General features: G+C 41.1%; 1 protein-coding gene across 1 annotated transcript in view; it reads right to left on the bottom strand.

Annotated features, from left to right (window-relative positions):
• The window catches only part of LOC133227094 (fatty acid desaturase 2-like protein FADS2B), a 41,577-nt gene extending 25,834 nt beyond the window's left edge, over nucleotides 1-15,743 (bottom strand). Inside the window, exons 1-2 of the mRNA XM_061381512.1 lie at nucleotides 15,161-15,743; nucleotides 4,512-4,622 (exon numbers count right to left, since the gene is read on the bottom strand). Coding sequence (XP_061237496.1) covers nucleotides 4,512-4,622; nucleotides 15,161-15,481 — 432 coding nt within the window. The 5' untranslated portion in view covers nucleotides 15,482-15,743. The remainder of the gene's footprint in view (nucleotides 1-4,511; nucleotides 4,623-15,160) is intronic.
• Between the last annotated feature and the right edge of the window lie 1,258 nt (nucleotides 15,744-17,001).

Raw genomic sequence — 17,001 nt, 5'->3', positions numbered from 1 at the left:
TTCAGATGTAAAAGAGAAGAAAAATTTGAAATAATAATAAAAAAGAGCTATGAACATAATCCTAGAAGGAAGAAAATTCATTTCAAAATTCACTGATGCTTTTAAATGATCCAATGCCTGGGAAAAGTCTGGATGGGCTCATCTTGAAAGGCCCCATGAACATCATAATTCTGGTGGCCATAGATAACTTTAATAGATCACACAAGTGTGCTAGTCAACAAAAGAGTCCGAAATACAGTACTTGGGTGCAAAATCAAAAAAGAAAGATGATCTCTGTTCATTTCCAAGGGAAACCATTCAATATCAGAGTAATCCAAGTCTGTGCCCTGACCACTAATGCTGAAGAAGCTGAAGTTGGATGGCTCTCTGAAGACCTACAAGACCTTCTAGAACTATTACCAAAAAAGATGTCCTTTTCATCATCAGTTCAGTTCAGTCACTCAGTCGTGTTCGACTCTTTGAGACCCAGTGTACTGCTGCACGCTGCTTCCCTATCCATGACCAACTCCTGGAGCTTACTCAAACTCATGTCCATTTAGTCGATGATACCATCCAACCATCTCATTGTCTATCATCCCCTTCTCCTCCCACCTTCAATCTATCCCAGCATCAGGGACTTTTCAAATCCCTGTTCTTTGCATCAGGTGGCCAAAGTATTGTACTTTCAGCTTCAGCATCAGTCCTTCCAATGAACACCCAGGACTGATCTCCTTTAGGATGGACTGGCTGGATCTCCTTGCAGTCCAAGACACTCTCAAAAGTCTTCTCCAACACCACAGTTCAAAAGCATCAATTCTTCAGCGCTTAGCTTTCTTTCATCATAGGTGATTGGAATGCAAAAGTAGGAAGTCAAGACATACCTGGAGTAACAGGCAAGCTTTGCCTTGGAGTACAAAAGGAAGCTGGGCAGAGGCTAACAGAGTTTTGCCAAGAGAACACACTGGTCATAACAAACACCCTCTTCCAACAACATAATAGATGACTCTACACATGGACATCACCAGATGGTCAATACCGAAATTAGATTGATTATATTCTTTGCAGCCAAAGATGGAGAAGCTCTATACAGGCAGCAAAAGCAAGACCAGGAGCTGAATGTGGTTCAGATCATGAATTCCTAATTGCAAAATCCAGACTAAAATTGAACAAAGTAGATAAAACCACTAGGCCATTCAGGTATGACCTGAAGTAAATCCCTTGAAGTTATACAGTGGAAGTGAGAAATAGATTCAAGGGATAAAATCTGATAGAGTGCCTGAAGAACTATGGACAGAGGTTCATAACATTGTACTGGAGGTGGTGATCAAAATCATCCCCAAGGAAAAGAAATGCAAAATGGCAAAGTGGTGTCTGAGGAGCCCTTACAAATAGCTGAGAAAAGAAGTGAAAGGCAAAGCAGAAAAAGAAAGATATACCTCTCTGAATGCAGAGTTCCAAAGAATAGCAAGGAGAGATAAGAAAGCCTTCCACAGTGATCAATGCAAAGAAATAGAGGAAAACAATAGAATGGGAAAGACTAGAGATCTCTTCATGAAAATTAGAGATACCAAGGGAGAATTTCATACAAAAATGGGCACAATAAAGGACAGAAACCATATGGACCTAACAGAAGCAGAAGATATCAAGAAGAGGTGGCAAGAATACACAGAAGAACTGTACAAAAAAGATCTTAATGACCCAGATAACCACGATGGTGTTGTGATCACTCACCTAGAGCCAGACATGCTGGAATATGAAGTCAAGTGGGCCTTAGGAAGCATCACTACCAACAAAGCTAGCAGAGGTGATGGAATTTCAGCTGAGATATTTCAAATCCTAGAAGATGATGCTGTGAAAGTGCTGCACTCAATATGCCAGCAAATTTGGGAAACTCAGCAGTGGCCACAGGACTTGAAAAATCAATTTTCGTTCCAATCCCAAAGAAAGGCAATGCCAAATGATGTTCAGACTTCTGCACAATTGCACGCTAACAAAGTAATGCTTAAAGTTATCCAAGCTAGGCTTCAACAGTACATGAACTGAGAACTTCCAGATATTCAAGCTCGATTTAGAAAATACGGAGGAACCAGCAATCAAATTGCTAACATCTGTTGGATCATAGAGAAAGCAAGGGAATTCCAAAAGACATCTACTTCTGCTTCACTGACTATGCTAAAGCCTTTGACCATGTGGATCACAACAAGCTGTGGAAAATTCTTAACGAGATGGGAGTACTAGACTTGCCTCCTGAGAAACCTGTATGCAGCTCAAGAGGCAACAGTTTGAACCAGACTTGGAACAATGGACTGGTTCAAAATTGGGGAAGGAGTACATCAAGGCTGTATATTGTCACCCTGATTATTTAATTTATATGCAGAGTACATCATGTGAAATGCTGTGCTGGATGAAGCAGAAGCTGGAATCAAGATTGCTGGGAGAAATATCAACAACTTCAGATAAGAAGATCATACCACTCTAATGGCAGAAAGTGAAGGGGAACTAAAGAGTCTGTTGATGAAAGTGAAAGAGGAGGGTAAAAAAGCTGGCTTCAAACTCAACATTTAAAAAATGAAGATCATGGCATTCAGTCCAATCACTTCATGGCAACTAGATGGTGAAATAATAGAAACAGTGACAGAGTTTATTTTCTTGGGCTCCAAAAATCACTGCAGCTGGTGACTGCAGCCATGAAATTAAAAGATGCTTGCTCCTTGGAATAAAAGCGGTGACAAACGTAGATAGCATATTAAAAAGCAGAGACCTTACTTTGCCAACAAAGGTCCATATAGTCAAAGTTATGGGTTTTCCAGTAGTCATTTATAGATGTGAGAGTTGGACCAGAAAGAAGGTTGTGCACCAAAGAATTGTTGCTTTTGAACTGTGGTGTTGGAGAAGACTCTTTTTTTTAAAAATTTTATTTTATTTTTAAACTTTACATAATTGTATTAGTTTTTTTTTTTAATTTTAATTAATTTTATTTTATTTTCAAACTCCACATAATTGTATTAGCTTTGCCAAACATCAAAATGAATCCATCACAGGTATACATGTGCTCCCCATCCTGAACCCTCCTCCCTCCTCCCTCCCCATAGCTCTTGAGAGTCCCTTGGACAGCATGGAGATCAAACCTGTCAGTCCTATAGGAAATCAACCCTGAATATTCATTGAAATGACTGATGGTTAAGCTGAAGCTCATACACTGGCCACCTGATGGGAAGAACCAACTCAGTGGAAAAGACCCTGGTGCCTGGAAAGGTTGAGTGTGGGAAGAGAAGAGGGAGACAGAGGATGAGATGGTTGGATGGCATCATGGACTCAATGGACATGAGTTTGAGCAAACTCTGGGAGCTAGTGTAGGAACATGAAGGCCTGGCATGCTGCAGTTCACAGGGTCACAAAGAGTCAGACATGACTCACTGACCGAACAACGGCATCTCGGCTCCTACACCTTGTCATAGGAACAGGGCTATGTGTCCAGGCTGTGTGCCTGGTGGCCCACTCGTCTCAGTACAGTGCATTGCTTCCTGACACACAGCCTTGAGGGATGCACATGGGCCCCAGGAGTCAGCCTAAGTATTCGTCTTGGGCCTGCACGTAACCAGTCCTCTCTCCTCAGATTCCTCCTATCCCCTTGTGAGTTTGTTTCTTCATTTCTTTAAGTGGAAATGTAATTCTTATTCTTTCTGCTGCACAGTGATATCTGGTTCACCACTTTGTACAAAATATTTCAAAAGAATGGTACAACTGTAAGCTGTTTTAAAACATGAAGTGCAAAAAACAAACAAACAAACAAACAAAACCACAAAAAAAACCCCACAGTGCTTAATATTAGCTAAAATCCCTTTAAGCGCAACCATTCTAGTGAAGTCTAGTCTTATGGAGGCCCTGCCTTCTGAAGACAGTTTTTCAGTCAACCAAAGTCTTGGCAAAAGAAAAGTGGTGCTTTTCGTGGGGAATACCCAAAGGTTTGGAGCCAGAGAGAGGTGAACTGGAGTTCCTGTTCTTTGCTTTTCAGAGGGTAGTTTATTCTCCTGGAACTGTAATTTCTCCAATTGTAAAAAGAACTATAGCTAGGATATAGTCACATCATTGACTCAACAGCTATTTATGGAATTCCTACTGCAGGTCCAATCCTGTGCCAGTAGGTATTGAGGACTCAGGGATGAGCAGAATTGACATAGTTTCTGCTCTCATGGAAACTGGTTTAACAGGGAACATCAAAGAATTATAAGCAGTCATGGAAAAAGAGAAGTTATGTGTAAGTTTCATGCCAAGAAGTAGGTGGTTAGAAACATGGAATTACTGTTTGGCACAGGGCACGCGTCCCATTCCTTTGTTTCTCAGAGGTTTAAGAATTCTGAGGATCTCAGGAGGATGACACTGCTTTGAAATACTTGGAATCCTCTCATTTATGCCATTGCAGGCCCTCCCAGGCAGGATGGCTGGTTTCCCACAGAAAATGATAAATTGGCCCTGTAATATACCTCATCCCCATCCCTCCACATACTCTTGAGTCCTGAGACCTCACTCACGTTTTTGTTTCTCTCCTGATTGGGCTCTTCTGGAGCAAGCTCTCCAATGAGCAGTGGTTTAAGGTACAACCGCACAATGTCAGGGTCTGGATGCATGGCTCTGAAGACGTCCTGTGAATCAGAGAGAACTGTTAGAGGCTTAAAAATGACATGCTTACACACAGATTATCTCCCCTTTCTTACCTCATTCTGTACCGATCTTACGAATCAGCAAAGATTATGTTATAGAGCATTTACTTCTAACTCTAGGTTGACACTTCCAGTTCGTTGATCAGAATTACCCTTGAAATTCCTCTATGAAAGCCTCACACTGGAGATCCACCCACTGAGTACATGGCTTACTAGGCAAGTCCTGGGTAGAAAGTTGATCTCCAAGCATTGGAAGAGATCGTTGTTTATTTTATTGAGCCCAGAAGCAGTAGTTGGCTTTGAGATTATGGGCCATGGTGAATCTTTAGAGTCAAACCTCAGGCTTGGTGTGGGAGTTGCCCACATTGTTTGGAGCATGCAGCAACCAAGACTGCCTATGCAAATCACATCTCTCAGAGTTTCCCTTTTGGTTCTTGGTCAAGGACCAGGGGACAGAGGTCCTTGAATTAAGTTATTTCCAAGGAAAGACAAGTTAAAGTTGATGATAACAAACATCTAAGAGAGCATGGGAGCAAAGCCCTCGAATCCTTAGTTGTCTAAAGTGGCACTTTCTTGGTTAAGTTTATCACTGAAGGAGCCTTAGCACTCTTTCTAAAAAAAAAAACAGAAACAAAACAAACAAACAAACAAAAAACACCATGGCATTCTCTGTAGGGGCTGGAGACAGGCACAAAATAGAGCTGACCAACTATATTTTTTCCAACTCCATTCCCATGTTAAGTAGTAACTCCAAGTGGCTATGAGAAGCAGTGTTGGTTCTCATGTCCTGCTTAAGTTTGGAAATAAGAGATAGACTTTTTTTTTTTTCTCCAGGGATTTAAACTGCTTTAGGGGGAAGGAGGCTTCCCCAAGTGTAAGATACTGGACTTCTTGCTATTATGGCTTTGAGAATAGGAATGACTAATATGAAGAAAAATAACCAAGGTTTTAATTTGAATATGTGGAATCCATACACAATACCCTGGAGTGGTGGTGTTGCATAGTGCTGATTAGGAAACTGGATCCCCGAGCAGCCTTCCTACACTTAAGTTCTACACTTGCTGTGCAATTGTGGACAAGTCTCTTGACCAGCCCATGCTCCTGTTTTCTCTTCCCTAACACGGGAGTGAAGGTAATAGCTACTCAATTTATAAAGTTATTATAAAAATTAAGTGAATTGATTAGAATCTGAGAGGTTTATAGTAAATTCTCAAACATATTAGTTCTCTTTCCTATATATATACCTCTAGGCTTCCCTGGTGGCTCAGATGATAAAGAATCTGACTGCAATGCAGGAGACCCCGGTTAGATCCCTGGGTTGGGAAGATCCCCTGGAGAAGAAAAAGGCAACCCATTCCAGTATTCTTGCCTGCAGAATTCCATGGACAGAGGAGCCTAGTGGGCTACAGTCCACGGTGTTGCACAGAGTTGTACATGACTGAGTGACTAAGACACACCTCGATAAGAGCTACCTGCCTTCCTTCTCTTCAGTAAAATATAACTGTTCAGAGAGTTTCTTTCCATACTCCACTCAGAGTGAGCTCTGAATTGTTTTAGTGAATACAATGAACCCTCCATCTTCAAAATCTAAAGCAACTTTAGATATATCTAGAACTACATACAAGCCGACACATAAAGCATGTCCATATGTGTAGGCTTGTATGTGTATATATATAATGAATGAGGTTATTCAGAAGGGTGCAGTATCAACTCTTTAGACTCACTTTTCTAGATTCAGTGATGTAAGAAGGGATTTGTATCTGCTAGAACCAGTCCAGGCTCTACTGTTCATTCTGCCTTTGTACACTTTCTCTGACCGCCTTGGGAAATGCTGGTCTCAAAGATGTGTTTTCATTGTCACATTCAATGACCCTAAAGTTAGTTTACCTAACCAGGATGAGAGTCATTCGGTGATTAACTATGTGACTAAAACATTTCAGGGTGGCCCATACTGAAAAATCATGTTCTGCCTGCTGTTAAGGAAGAGATGAGGGTGAGAAACATTCTGAGGGATCAAGATCAGAGTGTAGAGGAGGGGTGAGGCCCTGCATTTGCATCTTACTCTGAGCAGTCATCCAGAGCCCTGGAACAGTGTGCTGATGCTAATATTCCTCTGGGTTCACTGTTTCTTCTGTTCTTCAGCAAGATTCACAGGTCAATACTGCGACAACAGAGCCTGAAGACCTACAGAGTTTTCCAGAAGAATAAGAATTTCCCTGCTGTGTGGAACTCTTTTCATTGTATTAATGGGCAGTACAAAAGTGGCTTAGGTAGTCTTAGAATATTGTTTGAAGGAATTCCCTATTAAAGTCTAGATACTTGAGTACGTTGTGAAATCTCCTTCTCAAAAGACCTTCAAAAATGAGTTATTGTTTTTTTTTTTTTTCAATTAACATTATTTGGCAAGTGTGTTCCTCCTGAGGAAAGTCCAGGGGTAAATGAAAGGGAGAGGGAGTAATACCATTTTTTTAGTGTATCCTGTGTACAAGGTGCTCTATGAGCCAATTCATAAATATCAACTTACTTCTGTGAGGTTCCATCATGTTTGTTATACATATAAAGATTCCAAATCTCAGAACATTGCCACAGTAAGTGGGAGAACCAGGATTTGAACTCAAGTTGATGTGGCTTTAAAGCCAGGAAGCCATAAAGGTCCATTCCAGCCTTAATATGTACAGTTCTTTTCCTGAAAGAAGGATGACACAAGATTGTTTTGGGAGGATGTTAAGATCAGTATATGCATGCTAGGCAGTTAGTAAAGTATTTCCCCATCTTAGGTTTTAATGACGTGCATCACTTTGTCTGTGGCCCCAACCTACTTCTCCAGGTTTACCTCTCACCATACCCTTCATGCCTCATCCTGTCCAATGGAACTCTCCCTACTCAGTAAACATTCCATGACCCTGTATAGTTCTGAAGCTTTGTGATACATACTGCTCCCTTTGCCTTGACTGCTTTCCTCCATTTTTTTTTTTTTTTCTGCTTAAAAGTTCCTTCTCATTCTTGAACATCCAGATGAAATATGCCTTCCTAACACAGTCAGGAAAGTTATTTATGATCTCTTCTGGGCTCCCATTACACTTTGTTCCTAAAGTTTTTCAAATGATGTTGCAGTGAATCTTTGTATTCACAAAGGCCTTCTCCAGTGCCTTTTGACTTTTTGGAAGACTGGGACCATGCACTATTGATTAAATTATACCTGATGTTTTTCGCTGTGCCTGGAATATGACATGTAATCAAGAGATGTCTGATGAACAAGGAAAGGGTGAATGAATAGAGCAGTATATGACTTCTCTAAAAAGGAGAAAGTTGAGAAGTATTGAGTTCAAAGGATATGGGTCTTAAGCACTGCTGTCTCTTCCCCACTCTCAGCATCTCTATTTTCTGACCTTTTAACTACTTTATCATTTCTCATTTTCATCTGTTATCTTTTGATTCACTTCTCAACCATCATCTCTATTTCCTAACCTATTCATAAATTTATACTGTAGCTCTTCTTAACACTGATTATTTCCCAAACAGTATCAACACAGAGGAAAGATGTGATTATCTTTGCTTTCACAGTGACTTTGGAAATCCTGCTGATTTTTTGCTGTTATTTAATGGGGGCTGGAAAGATGTCCTTTATTGGAAGAGCAGTATGATCCCTAGTGGGAGAGACAAGTATGTAAAGTGAGAAGGCCTGAGAAGGATCATGTCCTTACATCTTAACTACTGTATACAGGCTGTGCCCCGCATCAAGGCACTTGGCCTAGAGGGCATGTGTGGGTTGAAATTCAGGAGACACTCCATTTGCCAAATATTGTTCTGCAATCAATCAAAGTGTGTGACCATTAAATTTACACCAAAATACAGTATAGGGAGCAGTGCAGTATGTTGTTTATATTGGGAAAATTGCTTAATCTCGGAAGCTTCGATTTGTTTTCTAACTGTGGACACTACTTAGTCTGCTCCATAGGCTCGTTTATTCAGTCGTTACAAAACCTTGCTCAAGACTTAGCCTAGCATCAAAGAGCTTAAACTTTGGAATCAGATGCCATTAAATGATGATACTTTTATATTATTATTATTTGGTTCATCTGAAGTGGGTTGAAACTTCCCCAAATTCAGAAAAATAAAACACCCACCCATGGTGAATATATGTATATAGTCACAAAACAATATAACTAGAACATAGATTTTGATTTACTTATCTCAAAAAGCTCACAGGGGACTTCCCTGTCAGTCTGGTAGTTAAGACTCCATGCTTCCAATGGAGGGTGTGGGTTCCATCCCTGTTGGGCAACTAAGGTCCCACCCGCCTTGCAGCACAGCCAAAAAAATAAAAATAAAAAACTCACCAGAATATTCAATACCCAGCCACAGACACCCATTCCTACACCGTTGGGTAGTTCCTTTTCTGGTTCCTTTTCAGATCTCACCTATTTCAAGGCAAATGCTAAATCAAGGTCCCTCGTATTTCTGGGAGATCACAAGTTTTGAGTAGGCTAATTTATGGGGAGAATATAGTCTTTGCCTTCGTTGTGGAAAAGAGCCACTTTGGAGTGGAGAATGTTTACATGAAGTCACCAAGATTCCCCTCCACCCACATGGATAAACAGAGGGTTATTATTATTATTTGTAATAACTCACTCTATCATTTGAGAACTTTCCTTAGTTGAGATTTTTTCCTGTGATATACTTAACTAAGCTCCAGGCCAGACTCTCTCTATCTCCACTGTCCCCACCAAACCTGCTCATCTTCCTGGCTTCATTATCTCGTAATGGCAACTGCCACCCACCTACCTACATAAGGCATCCATCAGACAGTTTAGACTCCTTACTCCTGCTTACTTACCCAGCCACTTATCCCCTATTATAAATTATGTCTCCTGGTTATCCATCCTCTCTTCCTCATTTCTGTTGTCAGTGCCTTATTCAGGACTTCAGCATGTTCCCTGGACTCCTTCCTTCATTTTGACTCTTTTTAAAAAAAAAATATTTTACATGGGACTATAGCCTATTAACAATGCTGTGATAGCTTCAGGTGGACAGCAAAGGGACTCAGCCATACGGATACCTGTATGCATTCTGCCTTGACTAACTCTTCTTGATCTTCAACCTTTACTTAACCACCAGGCTGATGTTTGAAAAAGAGTCCCTCTTCATGGCCATTGTCACCCATTAGCACTTTAAGTGCACTTGTCTCTTTGCTCTTGTAACTGTTTTTCAACTTCAACCATCATTCAAATGAGAATCAAATTAAAATTTAATTTTAAAGTAAAAAAATGCTGACAGCCCACAAAAGATGCAGTTATTACTGATGACAACTTTCCTTTTACAAACAGCTAGGTTTCCTTGTAGGATTGGGTGTAGGGAGGGATGCTGGGCTAGAGAAGTGTCATTACCTGCAGTGGGAGGAGAGGAAGACCTACAGTGATGGTAAAATCCAGAGTCCTTCGCTCAGAACTCAAGACCCTTTCTCCCTCTTCTCCTTCTCTTGTCTCTTTCTTTACCTCCCACACCCTTCATCCTCTCTTCCTCCTTCCCCTCTTCTCATCCTCAAGCCATCATATTGACCAGGATTGTGCTAAGCAAAGGATGTGGCCAAGTTGGGACACAAATTCTGCTCGTGCTTATTCACGATGTGAACCTGATTTATATGCCACCTCTGTACACATCCTCTCTTGCCCTGCCCCAGCCTTGCCTCTGCTGATTCCATATGAGTCTTTTGGACTTGCACACAGCTCTAACGTCTTCCACCTTGCAGTCTTCCAAGCAGTTGAAACACATTTTGCTGTATTTCCTCTAAGTTTTTGTCATCTTTTTCCGGTCATATTGGATTTTTACTCTGATGAAGAGTTCGAGTTTCTCAGTGTCCCTCTCAGAGCACGATGTTCAGACACAAGGAGGTGGCTGACTGTGCACGTTGGATAATAACCCTGACTTCTTTGTTCTGAACATGTTGCTCTTGTCCACACCTCATAAGATTGTGCTTGCTTCTTTTGTGGAGCCCAGAAATATTGTTGACTTACTTATAAAACTTGGGACTTCCCAGGTGGTGTTAGTGGTAAAGAACCCACCTGCCAATGAAGGAGACATATGAGATGCAGGTTCGATCCCTGGGTAGGGAAGATTCCCCTGGAGGAGGACAGGACAACCCACTCCAGTATTCTTGCCTGGAGAATCGCCAAGGACAGACGAGCCTAGTGGGCTATAGTCCATAGGGTTGCCCAGAGTCAGACATGACTGAAGAAACTTAGTGCAACTTAGCATGCAGCATGCTTCATATGGGCATATTGTAATCTATATAATTAACTCTTCTTGTTGGGCTTATAGGTTGTTTCTGGCTTTTCCTAGGTAAGCTTTTCTAGGTGAGAAGATCTGAGCCTCAACTTTAGTTATTAGCACTGTACAGTAGGTTTAAACCATATAATTTGAAAATATCAGATAAATAATGTGTGCAATAACAGGAATTGATGTGCCTGTGTTTTGTATAATACTTATTTTTCCTAGTAAAATTCCTTGGACAAAATGACAACTTATCTCAGTAATTACTTATCTAAGTAATACTAAACACCGTTTTTTGAATATTTAATCTGTGCCAGGTATAAGAAGAAAACCTTTATTTTATCTCTGCTGACTTTGACAACCATACTAAGATAGAAGTATCATTATCCCACTTTCTAGATAAAGGAGCTGAGGCTCCAAGAGCTTCAGCAAGCTCCTCAGCACATTCCTAGTAAGTGGTGGAGCCCAGATGCAAACCACACCAGTTTTATTTTCAAATTTGTACTCTTAGTCATTAGACTGGACACCTAAAAAAGTTTTAGAATGATTGACCACATGAATGAATGAATGAATAGTGACCCTATGGAACAAGCTATCTTGGTATCATTAGGTACTTTTCTTGAGAAGGATGGAGGCTTGGAGAAGAGTTTCTGTGTAAATAAGGAAAGATGCCCCGCTCTGGGAAGGTGTAGCTATGGGCCAGGGCTTGTGCACAGAGATCATATGTTGGTGCACATTTGCCTTTCAGGGCACAGCCTGCAAACACTTTGGGCTGTAGAGAGAGAGCGTCTGACCTCAGGTTCTCTGACTTCATGCTCTTCCCTCCTTCCTTAGAATCATGCCGTTTCTCCACCACATACTCCTCTGTTCCCAGTTGGCAACAAACAATCAGGATTTCTAAGCAGGTGGTAAACAGGAAATGTGACTCACACATCTGAGTCTATGGAGGTGTGATATGAATAACAATAGCTATGATTTAATGAAAAGTGCATCTGGTATTATGCTAAACACTTTACAAGCTTTAGTCTCATTTCCTAATTAGATGGGTAAGGCCGTTCCCGTTACACAGATGATGAAGCTGAGTACCAGAGCATCTCAGGGACTTTCCCAGGCTTGTATAACCAGTATACTGCACCTCAGGCTCCATGTACTCTGAGTGGCCATGGAATACCATGGTTGTCAGAATTCTCCTGGCACCCTTCCATTCTTCTCTAGCCATCCTCTGGAGACTTTTCTCTGAACATTCTGGATCTGCCTTCTCAAAGTCCAGGGTACATGACTGACCACACTTAGGGTGTTCATCCTTAAGACACAAATCCTGAGGTGTTGTGGGTATTTTCCCATAAGGTTCTGATTGTTTCTATTTTATTAATTAATTATTTCTTGTTGACTAGAATTAGATGCAGAATCATGGTCTTTCTCTAACTTCTGGAAGATAAAAACTCACCAGCAAATTGCAAATTCATCAGCTGAGCTGCTTTCTGCAAGCTATGTCTACCAGTTATATGCAAGGTGGTTGAAGGTACATATTTTTCCAACACAGCTTCTGAGCTGATTCTGTGACTTGTGTTAGAAAAGCATCATCCACATTTCCTTTGTGTTGTGGAGATGAGATCTGTGGTATTTTTTCCTCTTTTTTGCCACTTTATTATTTTTTTTAATTGAAGTAGAATTGCTTTACAGAATTTTGTGGTTTTCTGTCATTCATCAACAAGTATGTTTCCCCTTTATTTTTGTTAATTTTTCTCCCAATTCTTACACAAATGCTTGTAACTTGGCTTCTTTTATCCTCAGCTCTCTGGCTTCTTAGGGTCTTCCTGACACATGTGAGACTCCCACCGTGGACTACAAGCTCATGCACACTTTCCCAGGAAAAGGTTGAGCTTTGGTTTAAAAATATCAGATCAGATTGGAGTGGTGGGGATGTGGAAGGGTCTGTTCATAAAGGCATTCCTCTGACTGCATAATCAAGACAAAAAGATGGTAGAAGACCCTGATTAGACAGAGAAGTTGAGAAATTTGGGGAAAATGAGAATTGGGGAAAGAAGACGTTGTTAGTGTCAAAAAACAAAATCTTCCTTACTTTGCAAACTTGCCATATGTTTGTGTATTCTGTTTTTATCAGTCAGGTAACACTCACAGAGCAGAGCTTCATGAATCAGTATTTTTAATCCTATGCTCCGAAACCAGTTGGAAAAATTATATACTAACATGAAAACAATAAGTGAAAGTGAGAGTGAAGTCGTGTCCGACTCTTTGCAACCCCGTGGACGGTAGCCCACCAGACTCCTCTGTCCATGGGATTCTCCAGGCAAGAATACTGGAGTGTGTTACCATTTCCTTCTCCAGGGGATTTTCCCAACCCAGGGATTGAACCCAGGTCTCCCGCATTGCAGGCAGACGCTTTAACCTCAGAGCCAGGGTAACATAAAAATAATCTGTTTAAATTTCTATAATATGCTAATTTTCTAATCTTGAATTAGTTTATTTAACACCTTTTATTCTCCATTTCTTCATGTGTATAATATGGAGAAAAAGTTCCTAATTGGGCTAAAACCAACTTTCTTATAGAATATTTTAGAAGGGATTCCTAAATGTATTTAAGGATTGAGAAACATCCCTCTTCAATATTAAATGGGAATTTTATTTTTAAGATCAGCTATAAAGGGCTTTATGGTAAAAAAAAACTATCTGATTTAAGAATTTGTCGCTGTTATTTGTGGACTGTGAGATACATTATTTTCATGTTTTAGCATCAGTTTTTTTCATATTTAATATGGGAATACCATTCACTTTCCTTATGGTGAGGTTTAAGTGAGGTCATGCCTTTGAATGTGTCTATGGTATCTTAAGGCTTCCCAAGTGGTGCTAATGGTAAAGAGCACTCCTGCCATTGCTAGAGAGGTAAGAGATACAGGTTTGATCCCTGGGTCAGGAAGATCCCCTGGAAAAGAGCATGGCAACCCAATCCAGTATTCATGCCTGGAGAATCCCAAGGACAGAGGTGCCTGGCGGGATGTGGTCCATAGGGTTGCAAAGAGTTGAATGTGGCTGTATGGATGTGAGAGTTGGACTGTGAAGAAAGCTGAGCACCAAAGAATTGATGCTTTTGAACTGTGGTGTTGGAGAAGACTCTTGAGAGTCCCTTGGACTGCAAGGAGATCCAACCAGTCCATTCTAAAGGAGATCAGTCCTGGGTGTTCTTTGGAAGGACTGATGCTAAAGCTGAAACTCCAATACTTTGGCCACCTGATGCGAAGAGGTGACTCATTTGAAAAGACCCTGATGCTGGGAGGGATTGAGGGCAGGAGGAGAAGGGGACGACAGAGGATGAGATAGCTGGATCACATCACCGACTCAATGGACAGGAGTTTGAGTGAACTCCGGGAGTTGGTGATGGACAAGGAGGCGTGGTGTGCTGCGATTCATTGGGTCGCAAAGAGTCGGACACGATTAAGCAACTGAACTGAACTGAACTGAAAGCTACTTAACATATGTGATGCGTGGTATTTTAGGCATCCACTGAAAGTCTATTTTTTCAGCTATTTTGGAGGAGGAAAGTTATGAGGAAAAACAGTGAAGGAAAGTGGTTAAGACTGAAAGTTAAGAAAGATAAGTATTTTGAACCTGAGATGTGCTGGCTGGGTGAACTTGGGTCAGTCACTTAACCATTCTGATTTCAGTTACTTCTTCCATAAAAGTGGGCTGTATTACCTGTATCACACTGAATGAACTACAGGACAAAAAAGAACTCTACAAAGTCTAAAAGCCTGTGTCACTGTATGCTTTAAACATTGTCCAACATTTTGATGCTTGCCAGATGAACTGCTGTCTGTTTCATGCACTCCAGTTGTAGGAGTCTGAGAAATTTCTACTTGGGTGAAGACGTCTTTTCCAGATTTTACTCACCTATTTGTAATTTTCTTCTTATAAGACAATAACTACATTTCAAAACAAAACAAAACAAAAAAACATAATGCCAAGAACAAAAACTAAAACCTGAAATACACATAGTATCTACTGTCAGCATCTGAGCCCACCCCCAACCTAGTGCAAATAATAGCTAGATCTTGAGGCTTAATTAGCTTTCAAGGTTTTTCTGGATAGGAATCCTGAAAAATTGGTTTGGGAGGAGATGAGTGATCATGGAACTTGAACGCGTACTTGAAATGCTTTTGGAAAGACAGTCAAGGTCCCAGCCACCCAGCAGCTGGGACAGAGAGAGAGAGGGCAGACTTTGAGCTCCTTACCGTGGCGTCTTCCCCAGCGCAGTGGTTGAGGACCTGCCGCCCACCGGGATGCCTGTCTGCCCAGCCAGTAACATCGTAGACCTTGCGATTGATCACCAGCCACTTGTCAGTCTTCTGATTGTGTCTCTGGATCTCCTGCCAGGTGTACGTGCTGAGGCTTTTGCTGGGCAAGCCGCACTTTGCGTTTGCCTCCTGCCTTGCAGGGAGCTTGGCTCTCCCACTTGCTGCTGGTTTCCCGTTTGCCTGATGCTTCGCACTCAGGTCCAGCTGGTTCTCATCCACAAGGCTCCCATTGCCCTCAGGCTTTTCTTCAAACGTCATTGTCTTTGTACTTTTAGAATTTCTGACTTGACACCTGGAATTTCTAATTCTCACCTGATTGAACTACAGAATGACCTTTTCCCTCTCCTTTTATTCCATGAAGTAAGAAGCCTACACAGAAAACTTTTTAGCCTACTTGACTCTTGGCAAACCTGATAGTAAACTCCTTCCCAGCTTCTCACTTCTCTGTCCTGAGTCTTTTTTTGTCCTGATGAAGACTGTACTACCTTTCCCCGCACCCCAGAATGTTAGTCTACCTTTCTCTCTTCTCTCTCTCTGCTGGCTGATCTTTTAGCAGAGTTCTTATTCATCAAGTGTCTCTTAGTCAAGAGCTGGAGCCAATCACAGCCCAGAGGATGGTGTGGCCTGACCCCTGGGAGGAGGGGCTGGGCTCCTTCTTTGCTGACTGCCTGCACTGGCATCATTCTGGGTCAGGCTCATTAGCTCTCCTCCATTGAAAGGAAGAGTTGTTTTAATTCAACACATAAGCAGAAGCTTGCAAAACCTCTAGGAGGATATGAACGCCTCCTGGAATTGGGAAATGTTCTTTCTTTATTGTTGTTAAGATTGGAAATTTTCCTTTTATTCTGCTTTTCTCAGATTACTTAAAAATTTTTTTTTTAAAAAAATTTGAACTGAAGGATAATTGCTTTACAGAATTTTGTGGCTTTCTGTCATACATCAACAAGAATCAGCCACAGGTATGACCATATCCTTTGCGTCTCCCTCCCCATCCCACCCTTTTATTTTATTTTTTTTTACATTTATTTTTTTTAATTTTATTTTTAAACTTTATATAATTGTATTAGTTTTGCCAAATATCAAAATGAATCCATCACAGGTATACATGTGCACATCCCACCCTTTTAGACTACCATAGAACCCCTGTTTGAATTCCCTCAGTCATACAGCAAATTGTTCTTTTGACAGCTGTTATTTCTCCCTAAGGGCTTTACATTTCTGAAAAAAGCATTTTTGACTTTAAAATGTTTGTAGCACCCTATTGAGGTTACGTTGGTTTATAACATTATGTAAATTTCAGGTGTGGAAAATTATAATTCCACTTCTGAAACAGTACAGCATGCTCACCACCAAAAGTTTTATTTTCCATTAGTCAGCATACAGATGACCTTCTTGACCTGTTTTACCGTCCTCCCAACACGTCCACTCGAGTAGCCTCTGCACTGTATGTTTGTTGTTAACATTTCACGTTTGCATCCAGAAAGGACTGAAATCATATGGTAGCTGTCTTTCTCTGCTAGATTTTTTTCACTTAGTATAATATTCTCAAGAACGTGAAGTTGCTCAGTTGTGTCCAAGTCTTTGCAACCCCATGGACTGTAGCCTACCAGGGTCCTCTGTCCATGGGATTTTCCAGGCAAGAATACTGGAGTGGGTTTCCGTCTCCTCCAGGGGATCTTCCCAATCCAGGGATTGAACCTGGGTCTCCCCTACATTGTGGGCAGATGCTTTGCCATCTGAGCCACCAGGGAAGCCCAAATTCTCAAGGGCCATCCCTA

Source organism: Bos javanicus, chromosome 15 (genome assembly GCF_032452875.1).
Source record: "Bos javanicus breed banteng chromosome 15, ARS-OSU_banteng_1.0, whole genome shotgun sequence".
Lineage (NCBI taxonomy): Eukaryota > Metazoa > Chordata > Mammalia > Artiodactyla > Bovidae > Bos > Bos javanicus.
The sequence above is the reverse complement of the archived record's forward strand: the minus strand, read 5'-3'. Positions and strand labels throughout refer to the sequence as shown.